This window comes from Armigeres subalbatus, chromosome 1, assembly GCF_024139115.2.
Source record: "Armigeres subalbatus isolate Guangzhou_Male chromosome 1, GZ_Asu_2, whole genome shotgun sequence".
NCBI lineage: Eukaryota > Metazoa > Arthropoda > Insecta > Diptera > Culicidae > Armigeres > Armigeres subalbatus.
Genome location: NC_085139.1, coordinates 138,917,681 through 138,943,096, shown reverse-complemented (window position 1 = coordinate 138,943,096; position 25,416 = coordinate 138,917,681). Strand labels below are relative to the sequence as shown.

At 41.9% G+C, this 25,416-nt stretch overlaps 1 protein-coding gene across 3 annotated transcripts in view; it reads left to right on the top strand.

The window, feature by feature from the left end:
- The window catches only part of LOC134205174 (cadherin-99C), a 584,755-nt gene that overhangs the window by 242,107 nt on the left and 317,232 nt on the right, over positions 1-25,416 (top strand). For all 3 annotated transcript variants that reach the window (XM_062680181.1, XM_062680179.1, XM_062680180.1), the window contains exons 4-6: positions 8,017-8,564; positions 18,120-18,298; positions 18,410-18,532. In XM_062680181.1, coding sequence (XP_062536165.1) covers positions 8,144-8,564; positions 18,120-18,298; positions 18,410-18,532 — 723 coding nt within the window. In that variant the 5' untranslated portion in view covers positions 8,017-8,143. The remainder of the gene's footprint in view (positions 1-8,016; positions 8,565-18,119; positions 18,299-18,409; positions 18,533-25,416) is intronic.

Here is a 25,416-nt window from a genome sequence, read left to right as displayed (position 1 = left end):
GCAGTATAACCGGATGCTGAACTCACTCACGGAGAAGCTGATCGGCCGAAAACCGGTAATCATCGGAGGCGACTTCAACGCTTGGGCAGTGGAGTGGGGAAGCAGGCTGACTAACCCCAGAGGTTACAGTTTGCTGGAGTCGTTGGCAAAGCTGGACGTCAGGCTGTGCTATGAAGGTACCGTTAGTACATTTCGCAGAGATGGCAGGGAGTCCATCATCGACGTCACGTTCTGCAGTCCGTCGCTGGTGAGGAACATGAACTGGTGAGATAACGAATACTATATACATAGTGATCATCAGGCGATCCGGTATTATGTTGGAACACGAATGCCGACGGTACAGCGAGAGATTAAGAATAGCGGGCGAAAATGGAAGGCGAAGGACTTCGACAAAGCTTTTTTTTATCGAAGCACTCCGAGCAGACAATGGCGCTACAAATCTCGATGCAGACGAGCTGACAGAAACTCTTGCGAGGGCATGCGATGCGACGATGCCAAGGAGACTGGAGCCAAGGAAAAGCCGGCGGCTAAATTACTGGTGGAACGATACTCTTGCTAGCCTTCGTGCTGCGTGTCTCAGAGCCAGAAGACGCTTTTAGAGAGCAAGGTCTGAAACAGTCAGAGAGGAGCGTAAGATAATCTACCGTGAAGCTAGATCGGCCTTCAAACGGGAGATTAAAGTCAGCCAATCCAACTGCTTCAAGGAGTTGTGCCGAGAAGCTGACGCTGATCCTTGGGGCAACGCTTATCGGGTCGTAACAGCGAGGATCAGGGGTCCAGCGACGCCAGATAGATAGATAGATAGATAGATAAGCTCCATACAATACGGGTATTGCCGGAATGGGCTCGATAAGTAGTAGCCGGAAATCGATGTTTGGTTCCTCTTTGAAATTCAAGATAACCAACTTCCTGTTTGTTAAAACGACCGGAAACCCTTTCAATACAGTGTTGACCCGGTTTTGTCTATCCCCGATGTTATCACGTTTTCGACCCGATGTTATCACGTTCAGATTTTATCACGTTTTCGACCCGATTTTGAAACCTCATAAAAATTCAAAAATTTTAGTCGTCCTTTTCATTTTCGTAAATAATACCGCGAAGTTCCTCCAGAGATTCTTCCGAGTGTTCCTCAAAGAAATTCCTCCAGAAGTTCCTCAAAGGGTGTCAGGCCATTAGGCCGAAGGCCATTTGGCCGAAAGTCATTAGACCGAATGGTCATTAGGCCGAACGGTCATTAGGCCGAATGGCCATTAGGCCGACTTAGCAAAAAGAAGTAAAAAGTGAAAATAAGAAGTTCTTTCTTCACCTTACCCCTTCTTCTTTCTCCCTTCTTGCACTTTCCTTCTTCTATCTTTCTTCTTCCTGCTTCCTTCTTCCTTCTTCCTTTTTCCCTCTTCGTTCTTCCTTCTTCCTTCCTTCTTCTTCCTTCCTCCTTTCCCTTTTTCCATTTTCCTTCTTCCTTTTTTCTTCTTCCTTCTTCCTTCTTTCCTTCTTACTTCATTCTTCTTTCTTCTTCCTTCTTCCTTCTTCCTTCTTCCATCTTCCTTCTTCCTTCTTCCTTCTTCCTTCTTTCTTCTTCCTTCTTCCTTTTTCCTTCTTCTTTCTTGCTTCTTCCATCTTCCTCCTTTCTACTTCCGTCTTCCTTCTTCCTTTTCCTTCTTCCTTCTTCCTTCCTCCATCTTCCTTCTTTCTTCTTCCGTCTTCCTTTTTCCTTCTTCCTTCTTCCTTGTTCCATCTTCCTTCTTTCTCGTTCCGTCTTCCTTCTTCCTTCTTTCCTTCATTCTTCTTCCTTCTTCCTTCTTCCTTCTTCCTTCTTCCTTCTTCCTTCTTCCTTCTTTTTTCTTCCTTCTTCCTTCTTCCTTCTTCCTTCTTCCTTCTTCCTTCTTCCTTCTTCCTTATTCCTTTTTCCTTCTTCCTTTTTCCTTTTTCCTTCTTCCTTCTTCTTTTTTACTTTTTACTTCTTCCTTTTTTCTTTTTCCTTCTTCCTTCTTCTTTTTTCCTTCTCTCTTCCTTTTTCCTTCTTCCTTCTTCTTTCTTCCTTCTTCCTTTTCCTTTTTCCTTTTTCCTTCTTCTTTATTCCTTATTTCTTCTTCCTTCTTCATTCTTCTTTTTTCGTTTTCTTTCTTCATTCTCCCGTCTTCCTTTATTCTTCTTCTTTCTTTATTTCTTCTCCCTTTTTCCTTCTTCCTTTTTCCTTCTTTCTTCTTCCTTCTTCATTTTTCCTTCTTCATTTTTCCTTCTTCCTTCTTCCTTTTTCCTTCTTCCTTCCTTCTTCCTTCTTCCTTCCTTCTTCCTTCTTCCTTCTTCCTTCTTCTTTCTTCCTTCTTCCTTCTTCCTTCTTCCCTCTTCCTTCTTCCTTCTTCCTTCTTCCTTCTTCCTTCTTCGTTTCTCCTTCTTCCATCTTCCTTCTTCCTTTTTCCGTCTTCATTCTTCCTTCTTGCTTCTTCCTTCTTCCTTTTTCCGTTTTCCTTTTTCAGTCTTCATTCTTCCTCCTTGCTTCTTCCTTCTTCCCTCTTCCTTTTTCCGTGTTCCTTTTTCCGTCTTCATTCTTCCTTCTTTATTCTTCCGCCTTTTTTGTTACTTCTTCATCCGTTCTACTTCTTCCTCACTTCGCACTAATCACTATTCACTCCCTAGTTCTCATTCGGCCTAATGGCCATTCGGCCTAATGACCGTTCGGCCTTATGACCATTCGGCCTAATGGCCTTCGGCCTAATGACCCAGCATCCCTCAAAGGAATTCCTCCATTATTTTCTCAAAGGAATTTCTCGGGAAGCTCCTAGGTAGGTATTCTTCCGGAAGTTATACAAAGGAATTCCTCCTATTTTTTTCGAAGAAACCCAACAAACATTGGAAGCTTATGGGTGCTTATTAAACCAAAAATAGTCTTCTTCAGCTAGAAAAGTAACTTTTTCAGCTTAAATTGCTTGTTAGGAATTTCTTCAAAGCAATTCCTACGATAGTTCCTCAAAAGAATTCCTCCAGAAGTTCCTCAAAGCAATTCCTCCGGAAGCTCCACAAAACAATTCCTCCGGAATTTCCTCCAAGGAATTCCTTCGAATCTTCCTCATAGGGCTTGCTTTAGAATGATATGGAAATACTAATATCATCTTCCAAACTTAGATGTACATGTTCATGATAGAATTAAAGGCGAAAGTATAGAATTGATAGTTCCGTTAGATACGAAAGGCATGAAGAATGTTTTTATAGAAGTCGATTTGCAAGCGAGCGGAGTCTAAGTTTGGAAGATGATATGAGCGATTACATATCATTGTAAATCGTTTAACTTCACGTAGAAGTAATACACTCAAAATCATTAATTAGTGACTTGCCTTAGAAGTTCCTCAAAGCAAGTCCGGAAGTTCCTCACGGAATTTTCTCGGAAGCTCCGCAATAGATTTCCTCTGGGAGTTTCTCAAAGGAATTACTCCAGCAGTTCTTTAAAGATTTTTTTTTTCGAGAATTCCTAAAAAGAATTACTCTGGAAGTTCCTCCAGGAATTCCTCCGGAAGTTTCTCCAGGAATTCTTTCGGAAGTTACTCCGGGAATTTTGACCCAAGCACACATAAAACAACGCTATATCTTTGCGGTGCAACGGGATAAAAATCTTAAATATTCTGATTTTCCTAACCTTGGAAAATTAAGATCCTCTGAGAAAATCATCTTCCAGCGACCTCTAGGAAAGGTGCCTCAGAAAAACCGTAAAGAAAACCGGCGTAATTCGAAAATCTGTGTAAAAAACCATCGAAAAATTGTCTAAGTCCTTTTTAATGGAAATGGTAAGTGAAAAAGTGTTTGGCGCCATTCTGAAATTCAAGATGGCCGAGTTCAGGTTTGTTAAAATGATTGTCGGAATGGGCTCGATGACCATATTGCATGGATTTTCAATCATTTTAGCAAACCGGAAGTCGCCTATCTTGAATTTAAAAATAGCGCCAAACTCCCATTTCCGGCTTCCACTCATCGAGCCCATTCCGACAATGCGCATATTGCATGGGGTTACAATCATTTTAGTAAACCGGAAGTCGGCCATCTTGAATTTCAAAATGGCGCCAAATACCAATTTGCGGCTTCAATTTTAGCAAACTGGAAGTCGGCCATATTGAATTTCAAAACTCCAAACACAATTTTTCGACTTCTATTCATCGAGCCCATTCCGGCAATACCCACCAGTAATTTCCATTGAAAAGGACTTGTACACTTTTCGATGGTTTTTTAGACGGATTTTTTAGACGTTTTTTTCACACGTTTTTTTTTTGTGGCGCCTTTCCTAGAGGTCGCTGGAAGATGATTTTCTCAGAGGATCTTAATTTTCCAAAGTTAGGAAAAGTCAAAATATTTCAGATGTTTATCCTGTTGCGCCGCAGAGATAAAACGTTGTTTTATGTGAGCTTGGGTCAAAATAGACTTCAATTCACTAGGAAGGTTGAAACTCAAATTTATATGAATACTACACACTTAAAATATTTTACAGTGTACGGTAATTTTTTACCGAACTTTCAACAGCTGAACGTTCGGTAATCTGTTCGGTAAACGAAACATTTACAGTTCGTTCGGTAATTTTTAATTTTGTGATGATCTGTCAAAATTTACCAAAAAATGAAGAGATATAAATGTTTGATGCTTTCAGTAATAGTTATAAAATAAAATACAACTTCGGTATAATAACATGACTTTTCTTTATTTCATTTTTTTACATTCGACCTCATTTTATAATGAAAGATCGCCATGAAAATCTGATCTGCCACATTTTCCGTACACGAAACATACCTTTCCCAGCACAAACAAATATCAGCAAAGAAAAATCTGAGTGTTGCTACATTAAAAACGATATACTTTTGTAAACAATGTAAAATACCTTTTATTATTTCTCCGGTCTATGTCTGAATATATTTTTACAATGATGAAAATGTTTAAAAATTGATCGTTTCGTAAAAAAAGTCTTGATCCATTCGCAAGTTGCACATTTTTTCTGTAAAGAATTATGAATTTTACTGTTTGACAGCTCAACCTAGTTTACTGAAAAACTGTAAAGCAAAATTTGTTTTGCAGTTTGTTCGGTATTTATTTTACCGTATACGGCAACGACTTTGTTTTACCGTTCGAACTGTTGGTTTCAATACCGAATTCTGTCAAATAATTTTTGCGGTTTGATCCGTAAAATTTTACCGAAATACGGTAGAATAATTTATTTTTACCGAACTTACGGTAATTTTTAATGTTTACCGAAGTTTTTCGTCAAAAACTTTACCGAACAGCGAAATCTATTTTAAGTGTGTACGACTGCTGCAAAATTGAGGTGCCTCGTTGGATTAAAGTGCAACTCCTTCTGAAAAAATCATATTTTTGCTACTAGTTGCACAAACTACTACATATTACAAATAACATGCTCAATTAACATCTCCAATAAAGAATATTTATTTATTAATAATTTAATTTTAATCCAACCAGCTTCCACTCCAAGAAAACGAAACCGGTTCCAATAAGATTGATTGTGATACCTTCACTGGTTGAATGGTGTGATATTAAAGTGAAAGTCTTCGGAAATACCTGTTTGGAGATTCCTTTCGCATATATACCCGGCTGGTAGTGCAGAGATTGGGACGTTGTGAGAGGAAACACTCAAAAATGTTTATCTTTAAGACTGCAATCACACGCGACTGAGAGCATAGTGACGAGCTTCCTCCGCCGTCCAGCACAAATTTCAACGGTTGATGCTGATGAAGGTGCTATAAAGCGAAAGACGAAGTATTTTACGACATATAATCAACATTATTTCTTCGCTTCGCAGCGAGATACTTCGATGGGAAAAGTAGAACACTGCCAACAGAAGAAATTTCGTGTTAATCGCGTACCGAACCGCCACAAAATAGGAAACCCCCGTCACAAATGATTCATCACTCCTGCTATATTCCCATATGAACATAAAGGCGCTCACTGCACGGTTTTCAAATCACAATTTGGTTCTATTGCAGTGTTTCAACAGCTTTCACTTTCATAGATCAGCAATAGTTTAATACCGTTCAACTCGAAATTGAGTTATTAACTCATTATTGTTGTGTAAAATCGATCGCGCGCCAAACACCTATTCAAATTTCTGGCGCCTGCAGGATCAAATGCCACCATTGTTGGTTTAATCGGAATGATTGATCACTGAACACATTCCTCTAAAAGATGCTCTGAACAATATTGCATCTTCAACGTGTGGTACACTTCAGTATGGAACAATGGAGCATTATTTGGGCGAATAATAATAATAATCATTCAATGCTCGGAATAGAGAGAGCGGCTTTTATCTTTCTCAGTACTACAAATCTCGACTGAGGATCAATCTTCCTTTGCAGTAAATTAATGTATTGTGAAACTTTTTTCGGCGTGCTTTTTGGTTTTATTGCGAATTTGCAGCATCGAGAAGATTGATTATCGCACACAGTATGTGGTACCTAAGCCAAACTCGGCTTTTTGGAGACGTGTAAAATTTCCATGAAACATTAACATTGAAGACGGTAAGATAAGATGTACGATTTGCATTTATTGAGCGATGCACAATTATTTATGCAATGATGGCATCTGTTACAATTTCAGCAACTTGTGTTGGTAAAGCCACACTGCCTATTTATCACCGCATAAAAGACATCATTTGGAGAAAATAAGGAACAGGCATCAAGCCAATTTGCCCCGTATTCAAAATAATCGCATATGAGTTCCATTCTCGTGGAAGTTGGGATTCTTTCGCAGACATATTCCATATTGACTTGAACTGGCTTGATTTTATTTCGACTTTTTCTGGACAAGCATTCACATTTAATAGTTGTAATCGATAATGTACTATGATAAATATGATTGTTACATATTGTAACTTAACCTAGTAACAGTTGTAAAGTTAACTAAAGTTGCAAAAACTTATAGAGTATCGAACTTTGCCCAATGACTTTTGGTCGTAAACTCGAGCAATGATGTTTCTTCAAATGCTATAGCACGCTCTTTGGCTATAACATAGATAAACAGACGTAACCGCTTGAGTATTTTTCTGAAAAATTCATCTCCCAACTCCTATACCGCCATCTTGCGAGCATGTACAACGCTGGAGTGAAATGTCAAACCCGAAAGATTTCGACGCTAGTGCCTCTAGTTGTGAAACACGCAATCAATCGAATTCAAATTGATCGTTGAAGTCATGGTCTATGATAATTTCTCTAGTGTTACGTCTGTTTGTCTGTGGCTATAGCTTCACAGTAACTGGCATCAGTAATCATTGCACTTAAAATGTATCTGAAAATTCAGGTGGAAACAACGTTTAGATTATTTGAAGTGTGAGGTTACGATAAACTTAATTTCTTGATTTGCTATGATTTTTTTTGCTTTGTTTGCGTAAATTATAATTCTTGGAACTTGTTCTTTACTATGATTCTGAAGCCATGTAGGGCATAATCATTCTTCTTCTTCTTCATTGGCATTACATCTCCCACTGGAACATTGCCGCCTCGCAGCTTAGTGTTCATGAAGTACTTCCACAGTTATTAACTGCGAGGTTTTTAAGCCAAGTTACCATTTCTGCATTCGTATATCATAAGGCTAACACGATGATACCTTTATGCCCAGGGAAGTCGAGGCAATTTCCAATACAAAAATTGCCTAGACCGGCACCGGGAATCGAACCCAGCCACCCTCAGCATGGTCTTGCCTTGAAGCCGCGCATCTTACCGCACGGATAAGGAGGGCCCCTTCATCACCATTACTGGTTTAATAATTACGGGATATTGACGTTGAAGTAACATCATGAACAACCAAAAATGCCTTTCTTTTTCAAAATCCAAATAGTTTACCTCCTTCTGAAAATGTGAGTTAGGTATACACTTAATATTATGTATACAAAAACATATTTCTAGAGATTTCTTATCAAATATCTACACCACATAAACTCACGGTGGTCGCACGATCGGGCGCGTAAACCGCTTGTTTGAATAAATAATCCACTTCTAATTTAAATTTCCATTTTCTTCTTTCGCGTTTCAGTGATGTCGGAATCAGAAAGCTGGCAGACTCTCCGGCTATGAATGCTCCTCGCGAAACAACGTAGCCACTCGAGCAATCAGAAACCAGAATATACAGCGTGACAGCAGAAAGAACGACAAGCAACAACATGACCAAAGAAGAATTAGCACTGTTAGTCACAGCTCAAACCCCCACATTTCCTGCTGCCGCGACATGTTACGTTATAAATGCATTAGACCATAAAAGGAGCAGTCCAGATCTAGAAAATCGACCCGACTATCACGCGGCTCGGCGGAGGAGGAAAAGCGCGGCAGCACCACGATCAAGCAAATCATCAACGAAGGTGGCCACGGACGTGATAAACCGGACACGGACGCGGGACCAACGATGGAAACCGATGATGACCATGTTGATGGGAAGCAATCTTCTGCTACCGCGGTTGCTGCTGCTCGCCGTCATGTTGATGGTGACCCACAAAGTGCATGCGGTGGAAGGCAAGCTGCAGCTGTGCGAAGTGGAGACCGGTCAGACAAATATCATCCTAGATATCGAAGAGAGTCGAGGCAATGGTAAGCTATTTATGTTTCTTGGAGAGCATATTTATTTCTTAAAGCGTTAATGAAGAAGGGTAAATTACCCAATAGTGTAATACACCTATCTAACTTAGGTTCAAGCGTCTCGGTTGTTAGCTACATTATTCGTCAATATCATAAGAGTAAAAAACAAATTCCCCATTTTGAAAAAAAAAAAAGAAATACGAGAGTGTCTATTATGAGAGGTTGTATGTAATAAGGAGAAAGAATAATTCGTTTCAGCAATGAAACAATGCAATGTTCTAAAAAGCCTTTTTCATTAAATTTCGATACACTTCGCAAAAAAAAACTATTATCTTTTGATGTTTGCAACATTTTCTGTGATACATTTAAAAATAATAATGTTAGGGTTGCACTAAATCAGCGGTTCTCAACGTGGGCTACGTGGGCGAGATTTCAAACGCTAATAGCTCCTTTATCTGTTGGTGGATTTCCGAGATTTTCTTATCAACCGACTCGTAAACTGTCCAGTAATTTTTCAAGCCCATTTAAACTATTGAATATCAACGTTAACCCTTATGTGAGTGACGATTTTCCCCACCGTAGATGGGTGACGGAATACCCGGGTACCCAACCGCCTTACAATGGGCATTTATTTGTCTTTGGGTGTTTGTATGTTTTTTTTTTCTTCCTAAACAATGGAGGGGGAATCTGCTCAACAGACATCCTGGGTTGTCCAGGAAGTGCGGGGTTAGGGACCACCTCCACGAGGGAGGCAGGACTACATCCCCGACCCGCTAAACCGTTTCCATTGCCGCCAAGCCCATAGTCCCTTCGGTACAACCAGAAAGTAATGCTTCAAAGGGGGCCAGTGCACAACGCACCCTCGAGGTTAGCTGCGTGTCCTTGCAGCACCGAACATCGTAACTCGCTTTTTAGAAGAACACCATGGTATCGTGCCAGCGCGTTGCCGGCTTTCCAGGTGGCCTTACCACGCCCTATGTCCTCGGAAGGTGGAAGGGTCGACTTCGCGCCTGCTTCCCTCTGCACGACTGGTATCAAGAATGATGATGCCGCGTGCACCCCAAATTGACCTTTCTGCGATAGGGCCTATTCGCCAGCACACAGAGGGACTTGCCGACGCGAGGCCTACGCCTGCCCCAGCCTTGACGAGGACCCTTTCCGTCCTCGGGCTCGGAACCCGCCCGGTTGACCGATGCCGCGAAAGTGACGATACCATGTTGTTCTTCGCGCGGCCACTTGTTCGATAAAAGGATCGAGTTCGACCACAGAGCATGACCACCGGTATGACCCATGAAGCCGACTCCGATCCCTTGGACCACCTCTTATTTGCGCCTGAACTAGCCATCCTTGAGTCCACGCGCCACCTTCTGTGTAGCTCCGAGACGATTTGGGCGATAGCCGATAAAACGGCGTTCCAACCAACTTCGTCTTTACACATCCTCCGAACTAGGTTGTCCGGGGTAGTGTCCAGACCACATGTGGCAAGCATGTGGTCACGCATTGCGCGAAAACGTGAGCACACGAACAACACGTGTTCCGCCGTTTCCTCTAAACCTGCGCACACCAAACACTCGGGCGAAGCCGAGCAAGCCAGCTGCTTTACCTGCACTTTGATTGTGCAGCACGCTTAAACGCCGGGCACATCGAACCCCCCATGGGGTGCTTGCTGTTCACAGCTTTGCTGGAACAAATCAAACAATTGGGAGGGTTCGTGCAGCATTGTGTCTTATGTCCCTCCAATCCGCAGCGTCGACAGAGCTTGCTTCTGTCAGGGCCTTTGCAGTCCCATTGCTTGTGCCCCGGTTCCAGGCACTTGAAGCAAACTTCGGGTTGCTCGTATATGCCCACAGGGCATACCGACCACCCCACCTTGACGCTCCCTAACTTGACTACCTTGGAGGCGTCAGCTGCAGGTAGCCGAACCAATGCTACCTGTGTCCCTGCTGGACCTTTCCGTAGCCGAACGGCTGCGGTGGACGCCTCCACTTCACACTGTCGCCGCAGTGCCGTGACGAGCTCTTCGACTTCGGTGATCTCGTCCAGGTCTTTAACCCTTAGATTCACCTCCGTCGTGAGTGCCCTCACCTTGACCGTCTCGCCTAGGACTTCCTCCGCCAACTTCTTGTAGGCGGCGCCCTTTTGCGAGACGCCCCGCTTTAGCTCGAGGATCATCTCGCCCGTCCGGGTACGTCTTATTCGACGTACGTCGGCGCCGAGTTCACCGAGCTTGACGTCACTCCTCATCGCCTTCAAGACGTCCGAGTACTTAGCCTCGTCCGTTTTGATGACTAGGGCATCGCCCCTGGAGCGATTGGCGCCTACCCTAGACTTTCTGCTACCCTCATTCGCCTGGGCCTTCTTTTCGGCCCTTGACGTCTTCGGTTTCCTCTTATTCTTGACCAGGGTCCAGGAGGCGTCACCCCCCTCTATTTCCCTGGTCTGGGGCGGCTGAGAGCTCTCAGCCTGCCGTAACCCCTTACCACCGTCTTTCCTGGGTGGACGGACCTTTCCAGGTCCTTCCTCCCCCGGTTTTGGAGGTACCTGGCCGGGGTTCGGCTTCCCAGCCCCACTACCCTTGTTCGGGGTAGTAACCCTCCGCGTTTTGGGGCGGCCCCAGGGAGCTCATCCCCTGGAGACTGTCTCCCCCGTTTTTGTGTCTGCTCCGTTGGAGCAGCCACCCCCGACGTGCCCGCGAATACTTGAGCCTCGGTCTGGATAGACTTTGGCACCACCGTCTTCGCTGGCACGTCCTCGGTCGATTCGACCTTGCCCAAATCCGCGAATTCTTGGGCCTCAGTCTGGGTAGACATTGACTCCATGGATTTCACGGGTTCGCACTTGGCCGCCGTTTCCAGCTTGGCGTTCAACATCGACTTTCGAAGTTTCTGCAAGCTCCTCTTGAGGTCCTTACTGATATTATGCTTCGATGACGCAAAGTCGATGATGGCGTCCAGCTGTTCCGTCGCCACCTCGAAGGCCGAGAGCCCATCGCGTTTGCGGTTCATCGCCTCCACAAGCCATGGGCCGTCAATAACCTCTACCGGCGTTTTTTTAGCCGAGAGGAAGGTTAAGTGACCCACGCTAGCGCTGCGCACTGAGCTGCCGACTATTGCCTCTGGCCTCCTAGGCGGAGACCTGAACAACCCACCTCTTGCGAAGGGGTTGTCGCCTACACTACTACTACTAGTTGAAGAATTGCCTTGGTTTTCCATTTTGGTCCCACGAGTTGCTCGGGAAAAAAGGTCCACCACGCCAGAGCCCAGCATGACGCGGTAAGGGACAATTACTGTGGAGGGTGCCCAGGTACCCCACAGGCTCCGTTAAAGGCCTAGCTTATTATTTCACCCCCCCTGGCCATGCATCCCTTCGGCACGGGTCGCTTGACGCCTTGGGATTAGGGGTTAGGGACAATGGTCCCGGTCTGACTCGCAGTGGCCATGGGGAGGGGTCGTCAAGCCCTTGGACAAAGTCCCTGCTGCCCCCGTTGCGAAAGGTGTGCCAAGAGAACTCCGTAAATCTGTACTGGGTTCCAGGACACTGTGGCATTGGAGGTAATGAAATGGCAGACGAGCTTGCGAAACGAGGTTCAAATACACAGTTTGCGGTATATCATACTGTACCATAAAAATGGAAATAAAATTCTGGGAAGCACAAAGGTTGATGACCAATTGGTTGGTCGCCGAAAAGTGTGCTCAATCAAAGAGATTTATAATTCCCAATGATAAAGTAACCGAAAAGCTCTTAGAGCTCAGCAAGAGAGCTCTTTGCACCTTCACTGGCCTAATAACCGGACACTGCCCGAGCAGATATCACTTGAAAAATATTAAAATATTGGCCAGATTCAGAATGATATCTGTCGTTTCTGTAACATGGAACGTGAAACCTCGGAACATCTGCTTTGCAGTTGTGATGCATTGTACAAGAGTAGATCTAAATTTCTTAATAGTGGCTTTATGCAACCAGGAGATATTTGGACTGCAAATCCTGGAAAGGTAGTGGGTTTTATTAACTCAATTATACCGGACTGGGAAAATACGCGTCTTAGGTTGTTTACTTGACAAATGGTGATCAACCTAGAAGATGCGAATAGTTAATAGTAATCAGGGGTATACCACAAAAGTTCAACTCAATGGACGCAGTGGTTCTACGCCCCAACAAAAAAAAAAAAAAAACACGCTTAAAGTTGCATTTAACAGTCGAAGAAAGGCATCATCACCACTGGGGAATAAACTGGGTTTTTTAACAGAAAACTTTAAATAGTCGCATCCAACAATTTTCATATTTTGAGCTACGACAGTTTTAATCGAAATCAGTGATACAAATAATCAAAGAATTGGTGCGCGATCGAACATGATTTGGACGTGCAGAACGGTCTCGAGACTCGCGTTATTTTGTTTCTTCTGTGTGCGTTCGAAAGCTAATTATTGATGAAGAACAGTTTTGAAACTCGCGTTATTTTGTTCGGCTTTGGTTGAATAGTTAATTATTTGGAACGCGATCAAACATCAACAGTAGAGTGATTCAAATTTTGACTTTTTTGCCCCTCCCCCTCATGCTTAAACGATTGCATTTGCCATTTAAATAATCCTCCTAAATTTTTAGCAGTTTTGGATGTAATTTGACTGTGCACGCGTCATTCGAAGTTTGTATGGAAATTACTGTGAAAACTGACCTTTATGTGGAAGACCGTTCCGTGAGGTGGCCCATGAACTATTTAAAAATAATCCACAATTTGCCTACATAGAATACTTCTCAAGCTAAAAGGCAGTTGTTATTGCGAAGCGATTTCTCGTTTGGAAGCAAAGTTATGAAGAAAAGAAAAATGCCCAATATTGATATTTATGTTATTCTTTTACGTGTTAAATCGAATTTCCCACGATTCGGTATTTCCTTAATAACATTTCTTGCGAGCATCAAATCGTTTCGCAACAAAGACGGCCTGTTTCTTTGTAAAATTTATTATGTTTCCGATGTTCTTATATGTTGTTAGAGCTTAAAGGGAAGCGTTGGGGAACGGTTTTCCATGAAAGTTACTGTTTTCATAGCAATTTTCATACAAAATTCAAACCGCGCGTGCTCACTCAATTTACATCCAAATTAGCTAAAAACTTAGGTGGGTTAATAAAAAGGCAAATGCAATCGTTTAAGCATGGGGGGCGGGGGGTGGCAAAAAAGTCAAAATTTGAATCACTCTAATGAACAGTCTCAAAACTCGCGTTATTTTGTTCTGTGGTGGGCGGTCGAAAAGTGAATCAATTGATGCGCGATCGAACATGATTTGGATGTGCAGAAAAGTCTCGAGACTCGAATTTTCTAATTCTGCAGAGTGCGGTCGAAAGGTTAATTATTGGGTGAGCATTCCAGCTTGATTTGGATTTGCAGAATGGTCTCGAAACTCGCGTTATTTTGTTCTGATGTGTGCGGTGAAAGAGTTCATTAATTAGTGCGTGATCGAACATGATTTGGATGTGCAGAACTGTCTCGAGACTCACGTTATTTTGTTTCTTCTGTGTGCGTTCGAAAGTTAATTATTTGGTGCGCGATCGGTGAAGAACTGAAGTTGTTTTGTTCTGCTTCGGTTGAAAAGTACGGAATCAAACATGAACATTCTCGAAACTCGTGTTATTTTTGTCTGCTGTGTGCGGTCGAAAAGTAAATTAATTGTTGAGCGATCGAGCATGATTTGGATGTGCATACCATTTACCAAAATGAACCTCGCTACCTCCTTATCCTATATATCCAACGTTCCAGTGATTACTAGTGGAAGTGCATATGACTCGTTTTTTTCAATTTTCAAAAACCTCACTTAACCGTTGATGCGATTCCCAGATTTAAAGATCGTCGTGATTCTTGCGGATTTCTATCTAGCCAGGAATGTCTTATCACGCGTCTTATCACGTTTTTCACGCGGCTTTCGGGGTTCACGTGAATTTTTTAAAAAGTTTTTTTTTATGCGATTTATCAAGAAGTTGGAAAACAGGTGAAAACCACAATAAACGGTTTTTAATAATGTCGTTTCTTTCGCGAATCTGGGATTCACGTGGTATTTATTAAGTGGAATGTATCCCCGCGTAAAAACCGACTTAAATATATGTTACGAAGTGAGGGTGACAAAGAAGGCCGATGGGTTTCACCAAAAACATTCGATTATTTAAAGCACTGCTCAGGATTGCACTATGGGGAAAAGGGTGACCAATAATCGAAAAATTTACTATCTTCAATTTGTCTAATTTATATATCACTAGCTGTATGTACCCGGCCTTGCTCGGAGTTGCCAGTTTAATTCGCAGTTTTTTTACAATCGGAAAATGAGTAAACCAATTGGTCAAAAGGATTATTGTGTTTTCTTATTGATACTTCATCATTTAATTAAAAGAAGGCAGATTACATTTGAAAACATTGACTGATTTTGAAAAAGGGATAACACCCAAAATCGCCTTACTTATTCCGGAAAAACGTCTATTTTAAAAGAAATGATCACATTTACCATCCAGAAGGAAAAACTTCAATCATTGCTTTTCACTGGACAAACCATGATTTCGATGAAGTGTTGAGTTGATCGATAACTAAACAATACAACTCCCCCACACCCTCCCCTTTTCCATCCTTAATCCACTATCGTCGTCTCCTTAATATGAAGAATGTGTGCTCCAAATTTGACTGAAATTGGCTAAAGGGAGATCAGAAGTTACACTGAGGTGATTGAGAGCTGAACAATGCCATCCCTCCACAACCTTCCCGTTTTCAAAATATCATCCATATCATCTTCGCCTTCTCAAGAAAAATTATGTTTTTTCCAAATTTGGTTGAAATCGGGCAAGGGGTACAGAAGTTATGCTTGAACATTGGATCATTAAATACCTTGCTTTTATATATTAATTTTTAATCATAATCATATAATTTTCATACCCTTTAAAATTTGGAATAAAGGTTACTCGATTATGGATCACTATGCAAATCATTCAATTTGATCATTCATAATCATCAATCATTAATCATATCGATCGTTAATCATTAATCATACACATAGTGTGTCAACATTTAATCACGATCGGTAATCGTTAATCATACTCCAACGGTTTTTTTTCATTATTCATAATCGTTAATTATTGTCAAAAATGAATTTAATCGTTAATCATTATCAGTCATCATTGTCAAAAATTAATAATTCATTAATCATAATCTTTAATCATAGAGTTGAATGATTTAATCATTTAATCTGGTTGGAATTGGTCCTGGGGGTTGGGAGTTACACTGAATTGCTCGTTTTCTAAAGACAACCCCTCACCCTTTACCCTCCCTCTTTTCTCAACGACTATTTCACCCCTTTTGTTATCTTCTCTTTGGGATAGAGAATGTGTGTACTAAATTTGGTTGAAATCGGTACAGGAGTTCAGAAGTTACACTAAATCGCCCGTCTTCTGAACAATACCCCTCCCCCCTTGTCCAAATTACCTTCCCGTACGATCGGCCCCTTATAGTGAATATGTGTACAAAATTTGATTGAAATCGGTCCTGGAGGTTGGGAGTTGCACTGAGTTGCTCGTTTTCTAAAGACAACACCTCCACCTATACCCTCCCCTTTTTCCCAATGACCATCCCACCACCTTTGTTATTTTTTTCCTTATGATGTAGAATGTGTGTGCCAAATTTGGTTGAAATCGGTACAGGGGTTCATAATTTACTTTGAATTGCCCGTTTTCTGAACAAAACCCCTCCCTCCAGACCCTTCCCCCTTTTCAAATCCCCTCCCATGTGATTGCTTCCTCGTAGTGTATGTGTACAAAATTTGGTTGAAATCGGTCCTGGGAGTTGAAAGTTACACAAAATTGTTCGTTTTCTGAACAAAACCCCTCCCGCCACCCCTTCCCCTTTTCTACATGACCATCCCACCCCTTTGTTAACTTCCCCTGAGGATAGAGATTGTCTGTACCAATTGATTTTTAATTTCATCAGCTTTTTTCCCTTCGCCATATATACTTCGCCGTATATACTTTCATATCTATATATATAAAAACCAATCTATGTATGTATGTTCGCCAACTACTTCTGAACCACTTGGCCGATTTCTGGTTGAATATATATATATAGATATGAAAGTATAAACCCTAGATAAGAGAATCGAGAAATATTGAAGCGCTGTGTTTATTCAGTCAAAAGATATGGGCTGGCGAAGGGAAAAAAGCTGATGAAAATAAAAAATCATTGCTTACGTTGATTTGTATGTTATGAAGTAAATTTTTATCCAAATATAAGGTTTTATATACCATTTCAAAGCTTAAAACCTTAACTTTGAGATAGTTTGGTTTGTTTTACACTCAATGATTGCTATCCAAAAGTTGTAGACGAAAAACTTTAGTTATCATAATTCTTTGCTATAAAATGGTCCCGCAAACCTAATGTCCCCAAATGTCCCCTCATTTGTAAATGGAGGATTGAAATATAACCCTAGCATCAACTTTTAGTGAGTGCTTTGCTTGTGCATATTTGCGCGTTTACGAGAACGCAGCAATCAAAGTTTTCTTGAAAATTGTGGTTTTTATTCTCTATACCTGGTAATGATTAGAAAATGAGCAATATTATCACTAGAAATATGAATATGCTGTATTAAAAACAAACAAAAAAAAATTGCCCAAAAAAATTAAAAAAAAAATTATTTCATGGGTGACATTTTTTGAAGGGCTTACGATGGCCCTTAAATGGTTTAAAAAGGTTCTTAAATATTCCTTCACATAATATATGTTGCATATAAACAGTTTTCATTGAAAAAATATTTTGGCCGCCCATTTGTATGAGAATTGCCCATAGTGGATTGGTAGCTCATCGTGAGTGCAATCCACAATCTGGAATCTACAAAAAGTTTTCCACTTGAGGTTCAGCGTTTCGAAAGTTATAAACTTAACATAATAAAAAATCATAACCAGTCAAACGAAGGATCAGTTTGAAAATGAAGTATAGGGCTGTGCATAAACCACATACACTCTTAAGGGGGAGGGGTTTCAAAAAGAAGTCTACGAAGGGTGACGGGGTGGTATACGAACGTCTACGTAATGGACGCAAACAGTATAACATGAGTATTTTGGTTGATTCAGGACATGTGGGAACAGATAGACTGGAGAGATCAGACTGGTGGCAGTGGCGTTTTCGACGTCACGTTGAATGCCATTTAAGCCGAAGTTAACGGGGATGAAAGGCATCGCTAAGTTTTATTGCTTTTATTTCTTTAAATTGTTTCTTAATTATCCGGATTTTTTGCAATACTTTTGAATTCGTCCAGAAAAAAATGAATTTCACTGAACCAATAATCTAATATTCAGCGTATAACTATCCTGGATTTTCTCCGGATATTCTTCTATATTGAATAGACAATGTCAGACAATACTAGATACTCATGCTATCCTACTCGGTTGACATTGTACAAAATACAATTTTCTGAATTTATTCATTTGGCAACGAAACAGAGCTCCTCTTTTTTGTGTTCTCATCAAATTTTAGAAACACGTAATTCCACTACTTGTCAATTAATATAAAGATATGTAATTTCGGATCAATTTATTATATTTACAGTAACTAGTCAACGAACGACGCCTCCAGAGCTTCCCATTTTCGGTGATCCAGATAGTGAAATCCAACTGGACCTTAACTTCCCCAAAGGTAATCCCACGTTCACGTTAAGCGGCAAATCCCTTCAACTGATTCATCCGCTAGATCGCGATGAGGAAAATCTGAGCCACATTGTCTTCCAGGTACGTGCGTATTCTGATGCCAGTTATTATCCCGGCCCAGCCTTTTCTTTGTCACTCACAAACCTTGAACTTACCGCCCCTGTATTTTGTTCTTCTTTCTCATGCATGTAGATAAGCTGTACGATCCGATCAACACGTCGAAGGCGCAATATTCCAATTATAGTGCGAGTGTCGGATGTCAACGATAATCCACCGATGTTTATCAACACACCATATGAGACTGCAGTGCCCGAGGTGAGTCCGCTTTACTTATGAACTATGATTTGACTCACCAGCTACCCATAAAGCAAAACACAGTCAGCCACGAAACATGCTACTGATTGAATCTCAAATGGGTTGTGATGTTCCAAAGCCTCAATATTGGAATATTGTCATACAACTATTTACATTGCTCACAACACAATAAAACCATATGTTTATGAAATGTATTTTTGAGAACAATTATTTAAGCCAGGATGAGTTAATGCATACAAATTGAACTTGATATTATTTGTGATGGCATCCAATGTACAACAGTAAACTCGAAATTTCTTCAGGTTGCAGTGAATGTTTTGAGATGTTCGAAATATTTCTTCGATATAAAAATACTATGTTGATACCTTTTCAAGAAGCCAATTTATTTGGGAAATAAGCTTCAGAAATTGATTCTGGTGATTTAGGATTTAGCAGATATTTCAGGTTGTTTGTAATTAAAAAATATAAAGAGTTCAAAAATTAAGTTATTTATACAAATGTTACAAATTATTCTAAGACTGTAAGTAATCTAAGAATTCAACAATTAGGATTTCATAACTATACAATTTTTTGCTCTATGTTTTCCTATTTCCATGTTCATTAACTGCTGCCACCACTGTATGGCATTAATCTCTTTTTAATCATGGGACCGATGGAGTTTCCTTTCTCGGAATGCCAAGAAGAATCCGTGCATTATTTATTATCCATCGATACGTCGACGCTGGTACATACTCCGAGCCCTTGGCGTCTTTTCAGCTGATCGTTCTCACTGAGTAAGGGGTATGCGTGTTGCAATTTAAAATTTGGGTTCTCATTTCATAAATATTGAAAATAGACACCATTCAAATCTTGCTAGATTTATTGTTGATCTTTGTTATTGTGAACTTAAATTTAATTATCGTTCTTGAGGACTTTATATTTATAGGCTTTATTGTCTACACCCAACCAGCTACTGTTAAATTTTCTAACAATTCTGTACCTACCAAAACCTGTATGAGAACAGGGCAGATCCGAAATTGTTAGACTCTTATTCAAATAATGTAAGATCAGAAACAGAAACAAATATTGTAAGAAAAGCTAGTAACATTGTAAGGTCTCATACAATATTTGTATAAAAATCTAGCATTTTCGCATATGTCCAGTTGTTATACAGGTTTTGGAAGGTTTTATACATATTTGTTAGAAAATCTAACAATCACCAGTTGAGTGTACCGTTAACATGTAATCTAGGTATGTCTGATGTTAAAACGCGATGAAAATTATTTAAAAACGATACAAAAAGAAATGCACACCCTTACAGTGAGGTGGCATTTTCCTTCGCAAACCTTGAGAATCTACAAAGCCTATAATTTTCCCCCGCAACTACTGATTGGTAGTAGCCTCTGCCTACTGGAGCGCGCCCTCCTTTCATTTGCTACGCATAATAATCGCATCCCTAGACGCAGAGGGCTTCAGACAGGCATAAAGGCGTCCCCCTTATTGGGGCCTCCATCTTCCTCGTGTATGCTGCATCAGATTATCGTTCTATGGGGTCGTAGCTTTCATACCTCATTATTATACACGAGCCGCACCGGTCAACGACGGCGATGACTTCGTTCTTTCAACAGTTTGCTCGACGATGATATCATTTCAATAGCACAAGAAATCCCAAAATGGGCAATAGTGCGACGACTTGGATCTCGCAGCGCAGACTACAGAGCAGGAATTAATTCACTGCTCATATCCGAATGTGATTATCGTTCTGTTTTGTGTATACCTACAACTTGCACCACACTTCGCCTTTTTGTACCGTTCGGGGTTTCTCTTTGAAAAAAAGCTGAGCTCATTGCTTGAGAACATTCGGTACGCGCTGTGTGAAGTGTGAATACGTGTATGGCGTTTGTACTTAGGTGCCAAACTGCGAATAACGCCACGGGCACTCTAAGGTTGAAGTTGTATTTAATTTGTATGTATTTGCTTTCCTCTGTAAATAATATAGAAAACGTATGTCATAATTTGAATCCGTTTGAGACCATTTCCAAGTTAAAAAGCCGAATCGATTATCTCGTGTATAAATTGTTTTGATTATCTCGCAATAATTTCGTCTCCGTGTTGAAAACTATTTCATTTAAGCCCCTCTCTTACATGATTTTTATCTTATCTTGAGATTATAAAAACAGTAATAGATTTTAGTCATGCATCAGAGCCCTAGCCATATCCTTGCCTTGCTAATAGATTATCCTAAGTAACAGATCAACCACTCCAACAAAAGGTAAATTTTTTGGACGCAGTGATTCATCCCAAACAAATCAACACAACAACCAAACACAATTCAAACTAAAAAATGTTCATTAACTAATGTGACTCACGTTTCGTGGAACGCTGCATTTTTTCATCTTCATTTTCTAAAGTTTTTATTTATTATCACACTAAGGCCGGAGTGGCCTGTGCTGCACATAAAAGTCTTCTCCATTCAGCTCGGTCCATGGCTGCACTTCGCCAACCACGCAGTCTGCGGAGGGTCCGCAAATCGTCCTCCACCTGATCGATCCACCTTGCCCGTTGTGCACCTCGCCTTCTTGTTCCCGTCGGATCGTTGTCGAGAACCATTTTCATCGGATTACTGTCCGACATTCTGGCTACGTGCCCGGTCCACCGCAGTCTTCCGATTTTCGCGGTGTGAACGATGGATGGTTCTCCCAACAGCTGATGCAACTCGTGGTTCATTCGCCTCCTCCACGTACCGTCCGCCATCTGCCTGTACCGTACGCAACACTTTCCTTTCAAAAACTCCCAGTGCGCGTTGGTCCTTCACGAGCATCGTCCAGGTCTCGTGTCCGTAGAGAACTACCGGTCTTATAAGCGTTTTGTAGATAGTCAGTTTGGTACGGCGGCGAACTCTATTCGATCGGAGCGTCTTACGGAGTCCAAAGTACGTACGATATCCAGCCACTATGCGCCTCCGAATTTCTCTGCTGGTATCGTTATCGGCGGTCACCAGTGAGCCCAAGTACACGAATTCTTCAACCACCTCGATTTCGTCACCACCGATAGAAACTCCTGGTGGGTGGCTTACATTGACCTCTCTTGAGCCTCTTCCTATCATGTACTTCGTCTTCGATGTGTTGATGACTAGTCCAATCCGTTTAGCTTCGCTTTTCAGTCTGATGTAGGCTTCCTCCATCCTCTCAAAGTTACGTGCCATGATATCAATGTCGTGGGCGAAACCAAAAAACTGGGCGGACTTCGTGAAAATCGTACCACTCGTGTCAATCTCTGCCCTTCGTATTACTCCCTCCAAAGCGATGTTGAATAGCAGACACGAAAGACCATCACCTTGCCGTAATCCTCTACGCGTTTCGAAGGGCCTCGAGAATGCCCCTGAAACTCGAACTACGCACATCACCCGATCCATCGTCGCCTTGATCAACCGTGTCAGTTTATCCGGAAATCCGTTTTCGTGCATTAGCTGCCTTAGCTGGTACCGATCGATTGTATAATATTCGGCTTTGACATGTGATGGCGCGGTAGTCAGCCTATCGCCCTGTTTGTAGATGGGACACACGACACCTTCAATCCACTCTTCCGGCAGAACCTCATCCTCCCAAACCTTGGTAATCACCCAGTGCATCCCTCTAGCCAGCGCCTCACTACCGTGTTTAAACTGCTCTCCTGGTAGTTGGTCAACTCCAGGGGCTTTGTTGTTTTTCCGCCGGCTGTTTTTTCTGTTCCGCGCCCGTTTGTATCGTGCCTCGTTCGCCCTCGTACGGTATTGCAGCAATCTCGCCCATGCTGCATTCTTCTCCTCAACTAACTGCTCACATTCACCGTCATACCAGAAGGTTCTCTGATCCGGAGCCACCGTGCCTAGTGCAGCGGTTGCGGTGCTTCCAATGGCGGATCGAATATCTCTCCAGCCATCTTCAAGAGATGCTGCGCCTAGCTGCTCTTCCGTTGGGAGTACCACTTCCAGCTGCTGCGCGTAGTCTTGGGTTAGTCTACCGCCTTGTAGCCGCCCAAAGTTTAGCCGCGGCGGACGGCTCCGACGCGTGTTTTACACCGTCGAGAGTTTTGAGCGCAGGCATACTGAACGAGGTGGTGATTGGATTCAATATTCGCACTGCGGTAAGTGCGTACGTTCGTGATGTCGTAGAAGAATTTACCGTCGATTAGAACGTGGCTGATTTGGTTTTCCGTTACTTGATAAGGTGATTTCCATGTGGCCTTGTAGATATTCTTGCGGGGGAAGAAAGTGCTTCGGACTACCAATTCGCGGGAGGCTGCAAAGTTTATGCATCGTTGGCCATTGTCGTTCGATACGGTATGCAGACTATCCGGTCCGATGACCGGTCTATACATTTTCTCCCTTCCTACCTGAGCGTTCATGTCACTGTTGACGATTTTAACGTCCCGCAGTGGGTATCCATCGTATGTCTGCTCCAGCTGTGCGTAGAACGCTTCTTTCTCGTCGTCGGGTCTCCCTTCGTGTGGGCTGTGCACGTGATGATGCTATAGTTGAAGAATCGGCCTTTTATCCTCAACTTGCACATCCTTGCGATGATTGGCTGCCACCCAATCACGCGTTGGCGCATATTTCCCAGCACTGAAGTCGGTTCTCAGCTCGTTGGTGGTGCCACAGCTTTGGTAGGAGGTAGCCGCTCGAAGCCCGCTTTGTGTCCTGTCCAGCAAATTTCCTGCAGCGCCACGACGTCGAAGTTGTGGGGATGTAATTCATCGTAGATTATACTGTCGCAATCTGCTAAACCTAGCGACTTTCAGTTCCAAGTTCCATGCTTTCAATCGTGATCCTTTATTCGTCACCTATGTCGTTGCCGATTGTATTGAGTCGTATTATCTTCTATGTCGTTCGTAATAATTGTTTTGTAGAGGCGGCTTATTGGGCACAAACCTCCTGTCTCGTCGGAGGGCCCTCGTGTCAGGGCTGTCTACCGTCCCACCTAACACCAGGACTTGGGCTTGTGCGCTTTGAGCGGCACACGGCCGCTTTGGCGGAGCCTACTTGCAGATACATGCAGCTTTTTATAGAGGTTTAACAGGGCCCACTGTCAAACCCCACCCCATCCTAGGCGGGCGCCACAACTCGCAGATGGTCTGGGGAGGGATCGTCATGCCCTTGGATATAGTCCCTGCTGCCCCTAAATAAGCACATGCACATAATAAAAACCAAATTTCCCCGAGTACACGATATTGAAGGCTCTCCAAAACATTCTTGAGTTTAGTCTCAAACAACTCAAGCAATGAGCTCCATCTTCGTTACCACCAGAGGCCGATAGCAACTAAAGCTTAGGGCCGGAAGTGAGGTCAGCCACCTTACGTTGAGCGGAAACGAAATCCTTAAACAAGTCAACACTGAAACCCAGCAGCGGCAGACCCAGTAGTCGACCTAAATCTTACTTGGCAACATGTTATCAGGTATCAGCACGTCGGCTCCAGGGGAACGTTCACTTAAATTTGGGAGATTTGTGCCATCGCCTTCACAGCCTTTCTCATCACGCACCTGACGGAAAGAGAAGTGAACAAATAGGAAATCAATATGGATGCTAGGAAAATGGGAAGTTTGGAACGTAGAAATGCTCCTTACCACAAGGGGTTATAAACAACAGAATACTCTGAAGGTTCAGGTTTCTGATGTCATTTTCACTTAGTAAGTGTTGACCAAATATTTGGAAACGCAGTTGCGCATAAACTGGGCAGTTACATACACCCAGGTTTTTTTTTTACACGATTGGAATTCATTAATTTCTCGGTTAACCTGAATTTTCACAGCTTTTTAGATACCCCCTGAATTTTCTTTGATTTTTTGTGAATTTTTTCGTGGGGTTTACTCATTGTTTCATTGACGCTGAAGGTCTTAAACGACTAAAACCAAACCGTGTAAAAAAAACCTGGGTGTATCAGAAGATAAAAAGTTCCATAATAGGATTCAAAACTATCACAGACAAATGATTCAACAAGTCGAATATTTGCCATGTGATAGTTGAGTCGGCAGTGAGCTATCGAGGCCTTGACAAGAAAGAGTGTTACACCACCACAGAAATATTGTTCAGTTCAGTTTTCCAGCTAGGACAATAGATTAAGGTACACCGGGGCAAGTTGAAATGCGGGGTAAGTTGAAACGGTAGCTGTAATTTGGATCGGAAATGACCCAATGCCCTGATTATTTTTTACAACAAACTACTCCCCTGAACGCACCTTCTGACTGCCATTCCCGGAAAATTGCAGCTACAAAAACGCAATCCTTGCCTATGTTTATTTTTCTTTTTGACGTGCCAAAAAAACAGGTCTCAAAATGATGTTTGGAAGAGTGCTTTCCTTAAATTTTCACGGTAGGTAATCATTCAATGTTGAACAAACATAATGATTATGAAAAATCGATGGGAGATCCATTTTAATTTTTGGATTTCGGTCGTTTGAAATTGCTCCGCAATTTAAACCCATGGGGCAAATAGAAAATGTGTGGTGCGGGGCAAGTTGAAACAACGATTCAAAACGTCTCCCTCGCAATTTTTTCTTCTAAAATTCAGATACTTTTAGGGCAATGAAATGGAAAATAGGCTTTGAAATTAAAACAAAAAATAAAAAAAAAATCGCCTCCCACCAAACGAGGAGTTTATGCCGCCATTGTTCTACGGGTAGAGCATAATTACACCAGAGGTAACTGTTTTTTAATTGCTAATTGCGAATCATTACATAAGATAAGCGGACTACAAAACCAAGGGATCGCTTTTCAAGGTGCTTTTTACAATGGTAGTTTGTTTAATCAGTCTGCTTCAAATTAAATATTTAGTTTAAAAATTGCTGTACGGATTATGATCCTTTGATTCAAAATCCGGGCGCGGTGGACGGATTTCGATTCAGGAGTAGTTGACTTAATTCATAATTTT